General features: G+C 38.4%; 2 protein-coding genes and 1 non-coding gene across 9 annotated transcripts in view; 2 read left to right on the top strand and 1 right to left on the bottom strand.

Moving 5' to 3' along the window:
* Positions 1 to 441: 441 nt before the first annotated feature.
* On the bottom strand, positions 442 to 3,273 carry trmt10b (tRNA methyltransferase 10B). Its single transcript, XM_034856355.1, has 8 exons — positions 2,951 to 3,273; positions 2,556 to 2,664; positions 2,288 to 2,421; positions 1,962 to 2,114; positions 1,652 to 1,730; positions 1,218 to 1,285; positions 898 to 1,021; positions 442 to 812 (listed from the first exon to the last, which is right to left on the bottom strand). The coding sequence occupies exons 1-8, from the start codon at positions 3,080 to 3,082 to the stop codon at positions 676 to 678; spliced, it is 936 nt and encodes a 311-aa protein (XP_034712246.1). The 5' UTR covers positions 3,083 to 3,273; the 3' UTR covers positions 442 to 675.
* Positions 3,274 to 6,466: 3,193 nt separating this feature from the next.
* LOC117935277 lies at positions 6,467 to 6,682 on the top strand. Its single transcript, XR_004654726.1, has one exon. It is a non-coding gene; the product is annotated as a small nucleolar RNA U3 (small nucleolar RNA).
* A 745-nt stretch (positions 6,683 to 7,427) lies between these two features.
* Positions 7,428 to 13,749, top strand: part of intu (inturned planar cell polarity protein) — a 41,849-nt gene continuing 35,527 nt past the window's right edge. For 6 of the 7 annotated variants that reach the window (XR_004654509.1, XR_004654510.1, XM_034856334.1 and 3 more), the window contains exons 1-3: positions 8,538 to 8,805; positions 10,414 to 11,015; positions 12,492 to 12,577. Coding sequence is in view for 5 of the 7 variants with exons in the window: in XM_034856334.1 (XP_034712225.1) it covers positions 8,669 to 8,805; positions 10,414 to 11,015; positions 12,492 to 12,577 (825 nt within the window). In the remaining 2 variants the exon portion in view is untranslated. Of the gene's footprint in view, positions 7,995 to 8,537; positions 8,806 to 10,413; positions 11,016 to 12,491; positions 12,578 to 13,749 lie in introns of those variants that run through there. The other variant, XM_034856333.1, reaches the window with a different exon arrangement.

Below are 13,749 nucleotides of genomic sequence, written 5' to 3'. Positions count from 1 at the left end.
GCAGCTTACAAATAATACATACAGAAACAGACATCCACAAGTACACACATAAGCAGACACACACACACACACATACACAAAACGTCACAGGTCAAATTTGAGCCCTTGACCTCTGCCTCGGGGCATAAACCTCTCAGTACATGTGCGCCTGCTGTACCACTGAACCAACCTGGCCACATGTGATGCGTTTTCACAGGGGTCCTATGAATGAAACTGTAGCAAATCTTCTAATGGTCTAGATTGTGTGATACTTCAGGGATGTTAGCCCATACATCATGCCAGTCAAGTTCAATACTCAGGTCTGGGCAATCGTGAACCCAGATCCTCTCAATAGAAGCCCAAAGCAGCCAGATGCACTAAGATTTTGTGTACAAAAACACATAAGATTATTAGTGTCGTTCATTGTTAGTGAACTCACCAAAAATGATTCCTGAGAAAGTGTAAAAATACAAAAATTCCACTGTTTTATTCAAAAGTCAGATGAGAACTTTTAAACATTTCCAGCCATAAAATATTACAGTTGTTGGTAAAAGTAAACAATACCCAGAAATGTTAAACTTCAGTGTGCTATTTCTCCGTAACCAGGCACATCCCATTGTAATTAATCCCCTCAGGTAAGTAACATGGATGCAAAAAGGGTTCTGTATAAATCCTGACTGAAAATGAATCCCTATGCTAAGTTTGTGATGGAGGGATGGAAAGTGGTAGGGAAAACTCTGGTGCAACAACATAACCCTTCCCCTGGGGGAACCATGCCTGCAGCGCTTCTGTCCAGCTGCCGGTTTTGCAGAAAGTCAATAAGATGTCAAACACTGTGGAGTGAGACAGAGAGACACTCCATTACTAACACATACCGAATAGCATCACTTCTCTTGCAAATTAAATATTATGCCTCACCCTGATTAACAGCCAGGATCTTTGAGTGGAAATTCTTGGCATTGTTTTTTTTCACCATGTACTCGTCTATGGGCAGCCTCGCCGTGTGGACGCTCAGTTCTCTAGCCCTCGAGAAGCTCAACTTCTGCAGGGGAGAGACGACACTGATGTCATTGCATTAATAACAAACGCTACTGGATGGAGTTCAGAAAAGAAAGTCACTTACGTACTGGCTTAAAAAAGAAAACCAACATTGAATCAGTCATATTAAATCAGCTGATCGAGTTGTTGCTATGGGATGTCTGTGTTGTGCATTCATAACCCATCTGAATGTGTAATACCTTCTGGATGCTTTCATCCACAAGGCCACCGAGGACGTACACCTTGTCAGCATCCACCGTTTCTAAAGCTGAAATAAAAATAAAAGATTTAAAAAAAATAGTAATAAAGAAAATCTAATGGAAAAAGACAGTAAATATGGACATGCGAAAAATACAGTACACAGCATTATGTAGCTTTGCTCTTAAAGTTTATTTTGGCTCCATGTATCATATAGCCTTTAATGAGGTTTTGTATTAACCTTCACATTATCTCTGTGTTTTACATTGGTGTGTTTGAAAACGGGATTGAGTTAATAGCTAGTAGAACTATAAATTGTAGCAGTAGTAAAAGTTGTAGTGGTAAGGTCCACGTGCATGTGGTCAGAATACACCCTCTGCTGGCCGCAAGAAATATTTCAACTAAATTTGTACTTCTAATGAGACATCATTCAAACCTTCTTCAGCATCTGGTGTGAGGTAGACAACAGTTTCTGGAGAAAAAAGGTCCAGACAGCTTTCTTCTTTTATGTCCATCTGAAATAAATGTACAAAGGGAATGAAAAATGCAAATAATCTGGCTCTCTTGCTAAATATTCAAACTATTCCTAGCCCAGATTATGCTCAATTGTGTGTATTTAGTTCAGTTAAAATAAGACTTTAAGCACTTGTCTCCAGATTACTTGCTTAGCTTTTGTCCATCTTTATTTTCCCTTCCAAAAATACTTACCAGTGAATATCTGGATGGGAAAATGTGCTGTTAATTACCATGTAGTTGAGGAAGCCTGCGTTCATTCGTAGGCACTCTCTGTAGAGACGGCTGTCCTCCCTCAGGTCTGTCAGGAGAAGGTGAAATGGTCGAATCGCCTTCTTGTTTGAACCGTACAGTCTTCTGATCTGGCCGGCCAGTCGACTGATCTCCTGAACCAGACAACACACACATAGCTAAGGTAGGTGAACTCATGCAGACAGTTAAATCAGACAGTATCTCTTTGGAAAAAACATTATTTGAAATGAAACTAGCTGGTTTATACCCTATACATTCTCAAAAACAGGCTGTTTAAGAGTTAATGCTGGTGTTTTGTGGCACCTACCTTATCAGACATGCTGTCTGTCATACTCAGGTCTACACAGAGTTTGAGTCCTGTGGACTGAGCTTCAGCTAAACGCTCTTTTGTGATCGCTTTCATGACTCGTTTGGTAAACTGAAGATTATCTGCATGGGAACCTGTTTGACAAAACCACAGAATAGACAGGTGTTCTGGTTATAAAAAGCTATGGAGTTAAAATGTAAATGACTTTCACCTTTAATCTCCATGCAAAAGCAAAATGAGTGTTTGATTCTCTTCGCTTGATCTGTACCTGACTCCTGCTCCCGGTTAAGCCTCCTCCGCTGCTTCTCTTCTTTCCTCTTGCTTTTCTTTGCTGCCAGCTGCCTCTCCCAGTGTCGCTGCTTCCTCGACACATTTCTCTGTTCATTTAACAATTTTTCAATTAGCTTAACTTCCATGGTTTAAATTACTTTGTCACTGGAAAATCATGATGTTTATATGTTGTTATTTTGGGTTTTTACACTTTACAGAATTGATATAATCAATAAAATAATGATTAGTGAAGCTGCTACCCTGGAAAGACATGCAAGCTTGAAGAGGTTTTAAAGTAGTAACGTTAGTAGTAGTAATAGTAATAGTAGTAGTAGTAGTTGTAGTAGTAGTAGTGTTTATTTAAAATGAAGGCCCAGTACAAAATCTACTTACAGAAAACGGTCCAGCTTCTCTCCCTAATCTGTCTTCCACCACGTCAGTCTCCACGTCTATTTGAAGCAGATCCATCCCATCTGAAACTCCATCCAGCTGCAGTTCACACATATCTGAGCCTATTTGTGCCATTTAAGTCAACATTTACCTAGTTATTTGTGACATTTAAAAGCCCAAAAGTCATATCTCTGTTGATATCGTTACACTAAATGTTTTCAAACTAACAACTTTTTCTGAAATCCACTAAATGACACATTAAAGCAACATATTAGTGATTTAAAAAGCAGAAAGAGAGCAATGAAAGGCGTCGCTTCCATGTGAGTGGCGCGTGTGAATGACGTCGGAGTAAACAAGTGGAGGGGGGCGGGACAAGACGATGAATTTTGAACTTCTTTAACTGTCTATGATTTTGAATGAATGATACTATTTGATGTGAATTTTGATAAGAATAAACAATAGGGCTACATTCAACCAGCCAGACATTGTATTTTTATTTATTTTTATGTGTAATATTTAAAATGTGTTTTTAATTAAAAGTATTCAGCAGTTTACATTAGCACTCACACGCCAGAAGAGGGAAGTGTAATACCAGTATGACTTCATACCTCCAAATGAAATGTAAGTGGTGAATATACTGCGTTAATCAGATATTGAATCCCAGAGGTTAACTACTGTCCATTCCCTGATATAGCAAGGGCAATGTGTGAAATAAATATCTTCTTCTGTATGAATTCTTCTAAGAAATAGAAATGGCCAACACATTATTATACAACATACATGTGTTTAACACTTTGAAATACATCACATTTTCTAAGGAGACAGTCTGTGTTCAATAATAAAACGTTTTTAAATATATCATCGCTTACTAACAAGATTAAAAAAGTAAAAGAAGAAGAAAGAAGTATTTTTATTTATTCTTTTTAGAATTTGCTATTGTCTAATTTTCTTTCAGAAAGGACACATCTACAGCTTTCTGCAAATGGTGTCCTGAAGATTGATATTCCTAAATTATTGCATCAAATATCACGAATAAAAAGGTATGTGTTGCCAATAAGCATACTTTTGATGAATTGGTCCATTTTCCATCATGAGAATCAGAAAAGGGTTTACTGCCAAGTACATAATAAATTACGAGGAATATGCCTGGTTGATGATTTCCTCCCTCGATTTATTCCACTCCAACCTGCATCTTCAAGTCTTTTTAGATATAACACCAAATAATAAACAGACAATTCAAACTTAGCACAGAATCAAATAAAATACAACGTAAAGTTTATTTAATTAAACTTTGTAAACGTTTCCTTCCTGTTCCATAAGCATGTGCAAAGGGGAGCGAGTTCTTCACCCAATGTGTGAGATGAAAACGTGCTGTTGGGACATTTGGTAAGTAGCTACACTAAGTCTATGTATTGTATTGTAAAAAAATATAGTTTAAAAACGTATGTAAAATGTTAAGTGAATTTTCTTTGGAGCTGTGAAAAATGATGGAAATATCAGTCGTTTTTGTTTTTTTACTTTCTTTAGCGTTAGCTAGCTAGCTAGCTCAAAGTTAACTCGTTAGTCTGAAGGTTGTCTTATATATACATTTATTTTCCCATTCTTAAAACACGTGTGGTGGTTAAAACTGGTTAAAGATGCTAAGATTAACCTTCAGTCTGGCTCCCCAAATGTGTCAAGGTCGTGGTGGACGGACAATGCTATCGTTAGCTAGCTAGTGCTAGGAACACGCGCTAAATAAGCTAACATTAGCATAGCTTTCATAACTCCTTACATAATGTTACATGCTCTGCCATAGACTGTAAATATCATGTGCGCTGCGAACCAAAGTTATATCTAAGCATAGAAAACAGAACAAAATACAGAAAACTATACAACTTGTGCAAAGTGTTTCCCAAGGTTGACTGGATTCCTAAATAACACTTTTCTTCAAATATTTATAAGTTATATTTTTCGAAATCCACATTAGCATACTTGCAGGGCAAACACTGTGAAACTGGATGTCTAAACCACAGACTATATGAATTAATATTAATGGTCTATGGTCTAAACACAGAAAAAAACAGGAAGAAAAAAAGTCCACATCGAGGTAGTGATTGTGAAATGCTGCTAAACTCAATCAATTGTGCCATCTTTTTTAGGTCATTAGTGCTGGTAGAATCTAGCTATTGTTATATTTTCATCCTTTATTTATTTATTATTATTATTATTTATGTGTAACGGTTGTGTAATGTTGTGACGTGACATATATATATATATATATATATATATATATATATATATATATATATATATATATATATATATATATATATATATATATATATATATATATATATATATAATTATTTTTAATTATTTTTTGCTAAATAAAGTTTAAAAAAGTTTTGTAGCTACACTTACACTTACTTCATTAGTGGGTAGAGGAGAGATCTACCCTGTGGTCTAGCCAACAATACTACAAATATAAAAGCTTTCTCTACTGAACGTTACTTGTTACTGACTTTAAATGCAACATATTGTGTTTCTCTACCTAAACTACTGGAATAATCCATATTGTAATGGCTCTTTATGTCACTGCTTTCAGCAACTCATTCCAAAACATCTAATCGTTTTTGTTATAACAAAACTTCAGATGAGTAAGAACATATTTTCTGTTACAAAAGAACAGCTTTATAGTTTTAAATAATTAGATTTAGTGAGATAAAGTTGTAAAATATGTTCTCTGTTTTTTCTTAGATTTGAAGTTTAGTCATTAAAACGTTTTGAAATTATTTGTCAAGTGTTTCTGTCAAGTGTGCTGCAATTTGGTCATGCAGAGGAACTATCGCGTTGTCTTGTTTGTAGTCGAAAGCCAAAAGAAGGTGCACACTGAGTTCTAGCTCTTCTTAACGTTAAAGTGAAATTATCATCGTCTTTTACTTGGTGACATTATTTCTATGTTAAATAATGTACCATATTGTGACAAAGCATTCAGCCAATGTACACGTCTTTAGGATTGTTCAAACCGTCGGCTCTAAAAACAATAGTTATGCCGTGTTGTTGTTAGCATTTGAAGCTAACACGCTGCCATGCAGCATCACAGCAACCAATGAGAGACTCGGAGGAGGGGTATGCTACCAGACAGCATTGTGGGTATTAGTTATACATATATTTCATATATTATTAAACATTTTATACGGGCGTTTATCCTGTGAACGATTTCACTTTATAGATTGTGCTTTGCATTGACGGTAGAACGATTCTAAAATATATTTTTGGTGCCAAATATTGTCATTATGGTGCGATAAAAAAATGTAGAGTATGCGTTGTAATGTTCAGTGTTGTTCTACCAGTTGCAGATATATGTGTATATTGTGTCTTTTGTCTTTTGTATCCTCCATGGCCTAGCTGTTAAAATGTTCTTTGTGATGATTTTCTTAGCATAAACATCTGGTGCACAGTGTTCGGATGTCAGCACCATGACAGTAAAGCCCCGGTTCGTCATACTAGAGGTAGAGCCAGGGCGTTTGACTAGTTAAGACTATACTTTCAGGGATCATTTCTATAGTTTCTGACTTGAGAAATGTGTTTCTAAAATGTTTGGTCTCGCTAACCACGATGAAGAGTTATTGATACTCTTTCCTGAGCGCGAAGCGGGCAGAAAACTTTGATGTATTTCATATGTTCTCTGCTTTTGATGACCGTTCACTGTCTCCTCGGGGACAATGAGGGGAAGAGTATGATCAGAGTGGTAGTGCACTGGTGTTGAAAATAATTTAGTTAAATTGAGCGTTTGTCATGATTGCAGGATAGTCAATTGAGTAGTTATATAAGAATCGAATATTCTGTGATGATGATATTCAATGAAGTTTATTTACTAAGTTTTTGTATTTAACATATTCGATGTAAATGTATGTACTTTCTAAACTAGAGGTTGCACTTTTACTTGTGATTATTTGAGTGCATTTCTTAATAATAAAATACGTATGTACATTTACTCAAAAATGTAACACGTTACTTTTACGTTTTTAAAATGCGGTATTGGTAATTTAATTGAAGGATCTGTCAAATATTTGGGCGCCCCATTATAAGAATTAAGAATATTGAAACGTGGACAGTAACAGACCACTTTTACCCTTTACTGAAAACTAAATGTCAGCATACAGAAACGTTGCTTAATTTTTAAATTAAATTTTTGTGTGCGATTTAATACTTTTACTAAACTATATTTCAGTCACTTTCTTCAAACTGGAGTAACTTTATCTTGCATAATGCCGTTTTAATATCTTGGGCATTCTTTTCAGGCTATTATGTGTAATAGCCTGAAAAGATATATACCCGATGCAAAGCACATTGTTGCAGCAGCCTGGCATGAAACCCGCCCGCAGTGTAGAGTGTACAGCCGCGTTTACGACAGTAAATGACTGTTTGTTCCATAAAAACAAGTGCGTGATTTGCTGTTGGGAGTATTGCCGAGGAAACGCGTGGTGGAGTAACATGGTTTCCCCACGCTGGAATAGGCTTGGTTTTAAATAATAGTACCAGTGTGGGCTCGTCTGCTGAGCTTCTCGTTGCTAGCCCAGAGAAGGCGGGGTTTTACTCCACCTGCCAAGAAGACCGCGGGGACAAATTCCGCTCCGCTGCCCTGGAGAAACACTCCAAACTAAAAAAAATCCCCAGTGGGTTTATTCTCCCTTTGAATAGCGTGGGTGTTAAACCCAACCGCCCACTGCTCTGTGTGTTTGATGTGAGAAACTGGAGGAGGATTCGTCCTGCTCCTGGATGCACAGTTCCGCCTGCATGGTGGCGTTCATGCGGTCTGAAACTTTATACGGGACAGAGGAACGGAGTTAGCTTTGCTTTTTTTTTTTTTTTCAAATACCTTTTCTTTTAAACTTCTTGGAGTTTTAAAATTGCATCTTCACAAACTGGACAATTTACGTTAATTAAAGCGTTGTTAGCTCAAAATATGCCACACAATGATGTTTAATATTCCCATAGGTGGAGGTTCATTCTCTAACAATTTAGAGGACTTCGACTCTATCCGCAGTGTTCTCCTTTACAGGTCAGTACAGCATTTACACGAGGCGTGGATGACATACTTATCTCTCTCTTTTACATACCTAAAGTGTATGTATTTGTGTGTGTGTGTGGTGGTGGGGGGGCGGCTTTATTAAGGCACAGAAGTTTGCTGAATACCGGAGGGGATTTAAAAACCTCGTGCAAGTCTATGGGAAGGTGGAAAGATATTGAGAACAAATTGAGAGGGCAAATCTGCATTTCATATAAAATTCACTAATTACATGCAATGGTCAATGCTCCACAATTCCACATTCGACTGGGTCCTTTCTCATTTTACCCCTCATAACGACTCTCATTTTATATCCCCTCGTGTATTCATTTATATTAAGTTAATACACATATACACAATATACATTAAATGACCCCGTAAATTGTAGTGTTGTCTATGTGCATTCTGCATTATTTAACGGGATGAGTGTCTCGTGCTGCCAAATGAACTGGCACACGGTGGTCCCTGCCAGGAACGCTCAAGGAGCGTCTGCGTTGTCAATGGCAACTGCAGCGTCCACCAATCAGATTGGGCGCATTCGCCGCTCGCATCACGTGACAACACCTCGTCAGCGCTTCCAACATGGCGAGGGAAAGTCACTGTTCGAAAGTTCAGCTTTTAAAGACGCATTTCGTGATTGAGTAAGAATTATAACGTCTTATAGACAAATGGCCTCCGCAAACGGCCGCAAGTGTACCGAAAAAACTGTTTGTCGTGGTCCAACGGAAGAAGAAGATGCCGAGCACGACCATGAGAGCGACTGTGAGTCCACATCGTCGAGTTTCAACAGCTCCGACTACTCTAAGTAAGAAAATCATTTAACTCCGTGAAAAGGAACAAACGAAGGAAGCGTTTGCACATGGGAACCCGTGAAGCTGCTTAAGATGTACGAGATGAGTCTGGTTGAACAAGATAAAACAAGAAAAGTTTGTGATGAGGATACTGCAACATGACACTTAAACAGTTGTTTTGATGGTTTACAATGCAGATAACAAACATAGGCTGTGGTATGTGGCTGTTTTGGAGCATTTATTTACACATATATTCTAAAAATAGTTGTTTTGTGAATAAAAAAGTACTTGTAAATGTTAGGCTGTGGCCAGCTTTGCCAAAGAGGGAGTGTCATCCCATCCACACAGTTTCCATCCCTCCTCCCTTGTGCTTTTCAAAGCTTTTGGGGAGTGTTTTCAATTTGGGTGGTACGCCTTCATACGTAATTATATGCTTCTTGTCATCCTTAGTGTATTTATGGATATCACATTAAAGCTGCCTACCACAGGTTTCTTCAAAGAATGATTAAATGGAGGGGAACCAAATGGGGAAAAAAAACTAGTTTGTTATTCTCACACTATTGGTCAAGCATTAAATTCTGCTTACTACATATAGTAGTTTTTAGTGCAGCATTTTAATTTTTTCCTTACATTACACATAGGCAATAACTAGGAAAGGGGGGGGGGGGGCATAACATGAATTTCAATAATCCACACCAAAATTATTTTTTATTATTATTCATAATTCAACTGTCTGTCATTTATAATAACCTCAAAATACAAACAAAAAAATCGTTCAATATTAAAACCTCAAGTGTCATTATGAAACAAATAAAACAAACACAAAGTGTTGGTCTGTACAGTTGTGCTTTTAGTTATATATGCAGTTCGCTGCTAGCATGCAGCCTGATGTCTGACTCCCTTTTAGCCTGAGTCTTCATTTCAACAACAAATGAATGAAAAATAACAATGCGAGTTATCAAAATTCACGCCTAACCGCCTTCATAAGACCTACTGTATGTACTAGTGCAGCCAATGAGCATCTGACGGGAGCTGGCTGCAGGTCGACTCAGTCTCACCCTGAACAGTTTTTAATGTTCTAAAAGACTATAACTACTCGAGAGTCTACTCTAATTTCTGGGACAATAAGGGAAGGATTTGGGATTCAGATGAACCGCTTGGATTTCAGGACTGTCCCAAATTTATCGGGACGTCTGGTCACCCTAGCAATAAATGATGAAAGTAAATTAAAAGAAAAATATCAGTTTTTGACTCAGTATTTCTATCAAGCTGGCCACAACATTAGCCTAAATACTGACACTGCATGGATAATATTGAATCTCTTTCAAGAATTACAGAAGTAATAAGAAAAAATGAGGACATAATAACAAGCTAGTAGGAGCATTTATTGTACATTTTATTCAAGAAAGAACAGCCAAAGACATTTTTGAAGTAGTGACTCTTAACTTCAGTATGGCTTTTTAGAACAAAAAAGACAATATGTGAACTCTCACAGAGGGAGGATAACCACAATCTCAAATGATATCTTGAGTCCCTATTAATTGAACCCTCTCTTACCAGTTTCCCACCACTCTGCCCTTTGATGCTATGTGTCTTTCAATGCTCTGTTTGATTTATCTCAGTGACTTGGAACCAGAATGGCTGGATGACATCCAGAAGAATGGTGAGCTTTTCTACCTTGAGTTGAGTGAGGGCGAAGAGGAGGCTGCATTGGCCCACGCCGCCAACCAAGGTGGGGCCACTAATCATGTTCGCTTTAGCGAAAAGGAGGCAGAGGTCATCACGGAGGAAAACAAGAAGCCGCGATGCGGTTCATGGACGAAAGGTGAGCCCCCGTTAAAAAGGCTAGCCAGGATCCTCAGGAGAAAACGGCGGCCATCTCAGCGTAGAGTAGGAGGGAAGGATGGGGGTAAAGACAACTCGACTTTATCATCACCTCCAGCATCCATTCTGAAGAACCAGCCAGGCCAAAGGCAGGGTGTGATGTTTCAGCAGCAGCAGCTGAAGGAAGTGTGTGTCTACCTCAACCCTAAACGTCTTGGAGGTTCATCAACACCTCTCTCTGACAGTGGAGGCCTGCTGGAAGCACTGCTGGGGGTGGTGCATCGCCCCTCCTGGAGCAGAGGACCAGCAAATTCTGCAGGGCTCAAACAGGAGGAAAGACTGACTGTTCATGGATTAATACCCAATAGCCCGGCCATCAAATGTGGCCAAATCTTAATTGGTAAGACCATAATTCAAACAGTTAGCTTATACTAGACTACAAAATGTCATCAGAATATCTTTTGTGTGTGTCAGTGGTCATCTTAAATACCTTCACAGTATTTTCTGAACAGTTTTGAAAAGGCCCATGAAGATAGTCCTCTAATACAACATCAGTTAAACTAAAAAAAAGTGACTTTTTGTGACTGACTTTATGCAGAAGGCACTCTCTCCATCCTCAACAGATCCAACTGCTTTCAGGACAGGGACAAACACAGCTATACAGCAGTTCTGATTTCAATAACAGTCATCTGTAGAGTCATGAACCAGCACTGACTCCTTTATTTACACACCATGCGGATGCACTGCAGAATCATGCACCACATTTATTACAACACAGTCTTAATCAAATTTCTTGAGATAAAGAGCCCAAAGCTTAAATAATGAGCGTCATGTACAACACCTAATCAAGTCAGCAGGTGTTAGCCTCACTGGCTACATAACTAAGATTTTTAAATGTAACTTTAAAGAATTGTTTTTTATTCTGAAGGAAGAAATAGTCTTGCTTGTGGGGCGAATCCATAGTAACAACTACAGAAAAAAAAAATCATCATAGTTTCAGTTTTTACCTCTGTTGTAAAACCACAAGGGTCTTGTTAAAATGTGTGTAGGAAGTTTAATAGCTACCTCTCATTGCCATCTTTTAGCAGCAAGTATATTCAGTCCGAGTGAAACTCACAGCACGTTTTGGTAGAGAGAATATAACTCTATATTCAGATCTTGTCCTGAAGAAATGGCACTCAGTCTGTTTGAAAGCTCGGCTTCTCTGAAGGGATTTTCTTCTGTCGTGGCCAATCATCGGACAGCTTTTACAAGGCGCCTGTGGAACGTCAGTCGTGCCTCAGCACAAATGACTACCCACATGAGTTACTGTTTAAAGAAGCTTTTTATGCAGCCAGCTACATGCCTAAACAATTAGCTTGGTTAAATACCTGAAATAGCTCTGTTACTGAGATGGTGGTCAGCTGCCCTGCACACAAGCAGGTGAAGCTCTTTATTCGCCTTTTACTGGGTGAGCTTAGTGTATAGGTCAGAAGCAAATCACAATAATCCCATCAATAATATTATTCTAAGTAATGTACTTACTGTCCATTTAAGCCAAGTCAATATTTAATTGCTGACCAACACTTTTCTGAGGGAAAGAGCAGATTACACCACAAAAATGTAGGCACACTGCTTTATTACAGTACTAAAGTAGATAAAATTTTGGTGGAATTCATTCCCTTTCATGTGGAGACCATTACGCTCAGCTGTGCATCAAGACAATCTTCTGTCAGATCCACGTAACCTTAGACTTCATCTAAGGTTTTTTAATTGTAATATATTTCTTGGCCCCATTTCTGTTAAAAACGCAGTTTAATGTGGGCTGTAAGCTGATTGAACATAAACTAATACCATTATTTATTACTGATAAATGTTACTTTTCTGCAACGTTCAGGTGATGTGCTTGTCGCAGTGGACGATGTGGACGTGGCCTCGGAAAACATCGAAAGGGTTCTGTCCTGCATCCCAGGGCCAACACAGGTCAGTGTGTGTGTGTAAATCTACCGAATAAAAGGCTTAGTAACAACAGTTAGTTTTTTAATCAATATTGATAGCAACCAATTTGGAGCCCACAGTGTGAGAGTTTGGGTTTTTTCCTGGCTTGTCACAAACTGCAAACTTGGACAGTAAATGTAGACATTAAATTACTTTGAAATGCATAGTTCTTCTAAGCTGCTAAAATGTGAATAGAAAGCAGAAGTCCGTGCATTTTAACATTAGAAAAACCTCAATCACTGAGAAATGATCCTTTGATCGTTAGCAAAAGAATCCATAGTCTGTGCCTCAGTCGTGCATTTTCACCAAGAAGCAGACCATCAAAAAGTAGGAATTTGCAAATGACAGAGTCAGTACGGCTTGATGGTGAACACAGCGGATAGACGGGATTGCGGTGTGACTCTTTTTTCGGGGCTCAGGAAGCTGTTGTGGGACTGGAAGCTTAGCTGATTAGAAGATGTAGTCGGAAACTAAATGACATTACAGGGGAAAAGCGGGGAAGATTTTTTGGGAAAAATACAAGGTTCCTTAGGCGCCGCAATGACTCTAAAAAAAACTTGGAATAGAGTTGTATTGCTGACAGAATGATTGTGTGTGTGTGTGTGTGTGTGTGTGTGTGTGTGTGTGTGTGTGTGTGTGTGTGTGTGTGTGTGTGTGTGTGTGTGTGTGTGTGTGTGTGAGGGCAGGCTTGTGTGTGTTGGGAGGATGGATTTTCTTTGTGCCAGATGGAACGTAGACAGTACTTATTAGGTTTGGAGGAACAAATATTAGTATCAAAGTCAGTCCACCATGCCCTTTGCTAGCCCTTTTGTTACTCCTTTATTAGTGTGCACAAGCGTGTGTGTCCATCTAAAAGTCAGTGCTAAATGACTGACATCAACAGATTGGAATCCCAGTCAGAGCACACTCCAGTCTAACCACATCCTTATTATTTATGATGAGAGAAAGGGCTGCAGTTAGAACACTCAGTGTTTTTACCAGTGATTTCTCAAATTTAGGGTTTGCCTATTTGAATGCTTCTACCGCTTTTTAATGTCTGAATTTGATTCCCTCAGCTCAATCAAAGCAGAGCTATTTCTTAAATCTTCCTTTGATCCTACAGAATCGAGGATTTCCATTTCACACTTTCTACACATTGACTGCATGTGTTCCGTGTG

Source organism: Etheostoma cragini, chromosome 19 (genome assembly GCF_013103735.1).
Source record: "Etheostoma cragini isolate CJK2018 chromosome 19, CSU_Ecrag_1.0, whole genome shotgun sequence".
In the NCBI taxonomy this organism is placed as follows: domain Eukaryota; kingdom Metazoa; phylum Chordata; class Actinopteri; order Perciformes; family Percidae; genus Etheostoma; species Etheostoma cragini.
The sequence above is the reverse complement of the archived record's forward strand: the minus strand, read 5'-3'. Positions and strand labels throughout refer to the sequence as shown.

Coding starts and splice junctions, on each gene's coding strand:
- trmt10b (XM_034856355.1), bottom strand. CDS start 3,082: ATGGCACAAATAGGCTCAGATATGTGTGAACTGCAGCTGGATGGAGTT. Junction 2,665..2,950: donor GAGAAGCTGGACCGTTTTCT/GTAAGTAGATTT, acceptor TTAAATGAACAG/AGAAATGTGTCGAGGAAGCA. Junction 1,286..1,651: donor CACACCAGATGCTGAAGAAG/GTTTGAATGATG, acceptor TTTTTATTTCAG/CTTTAGAAACGGTGGATGCT.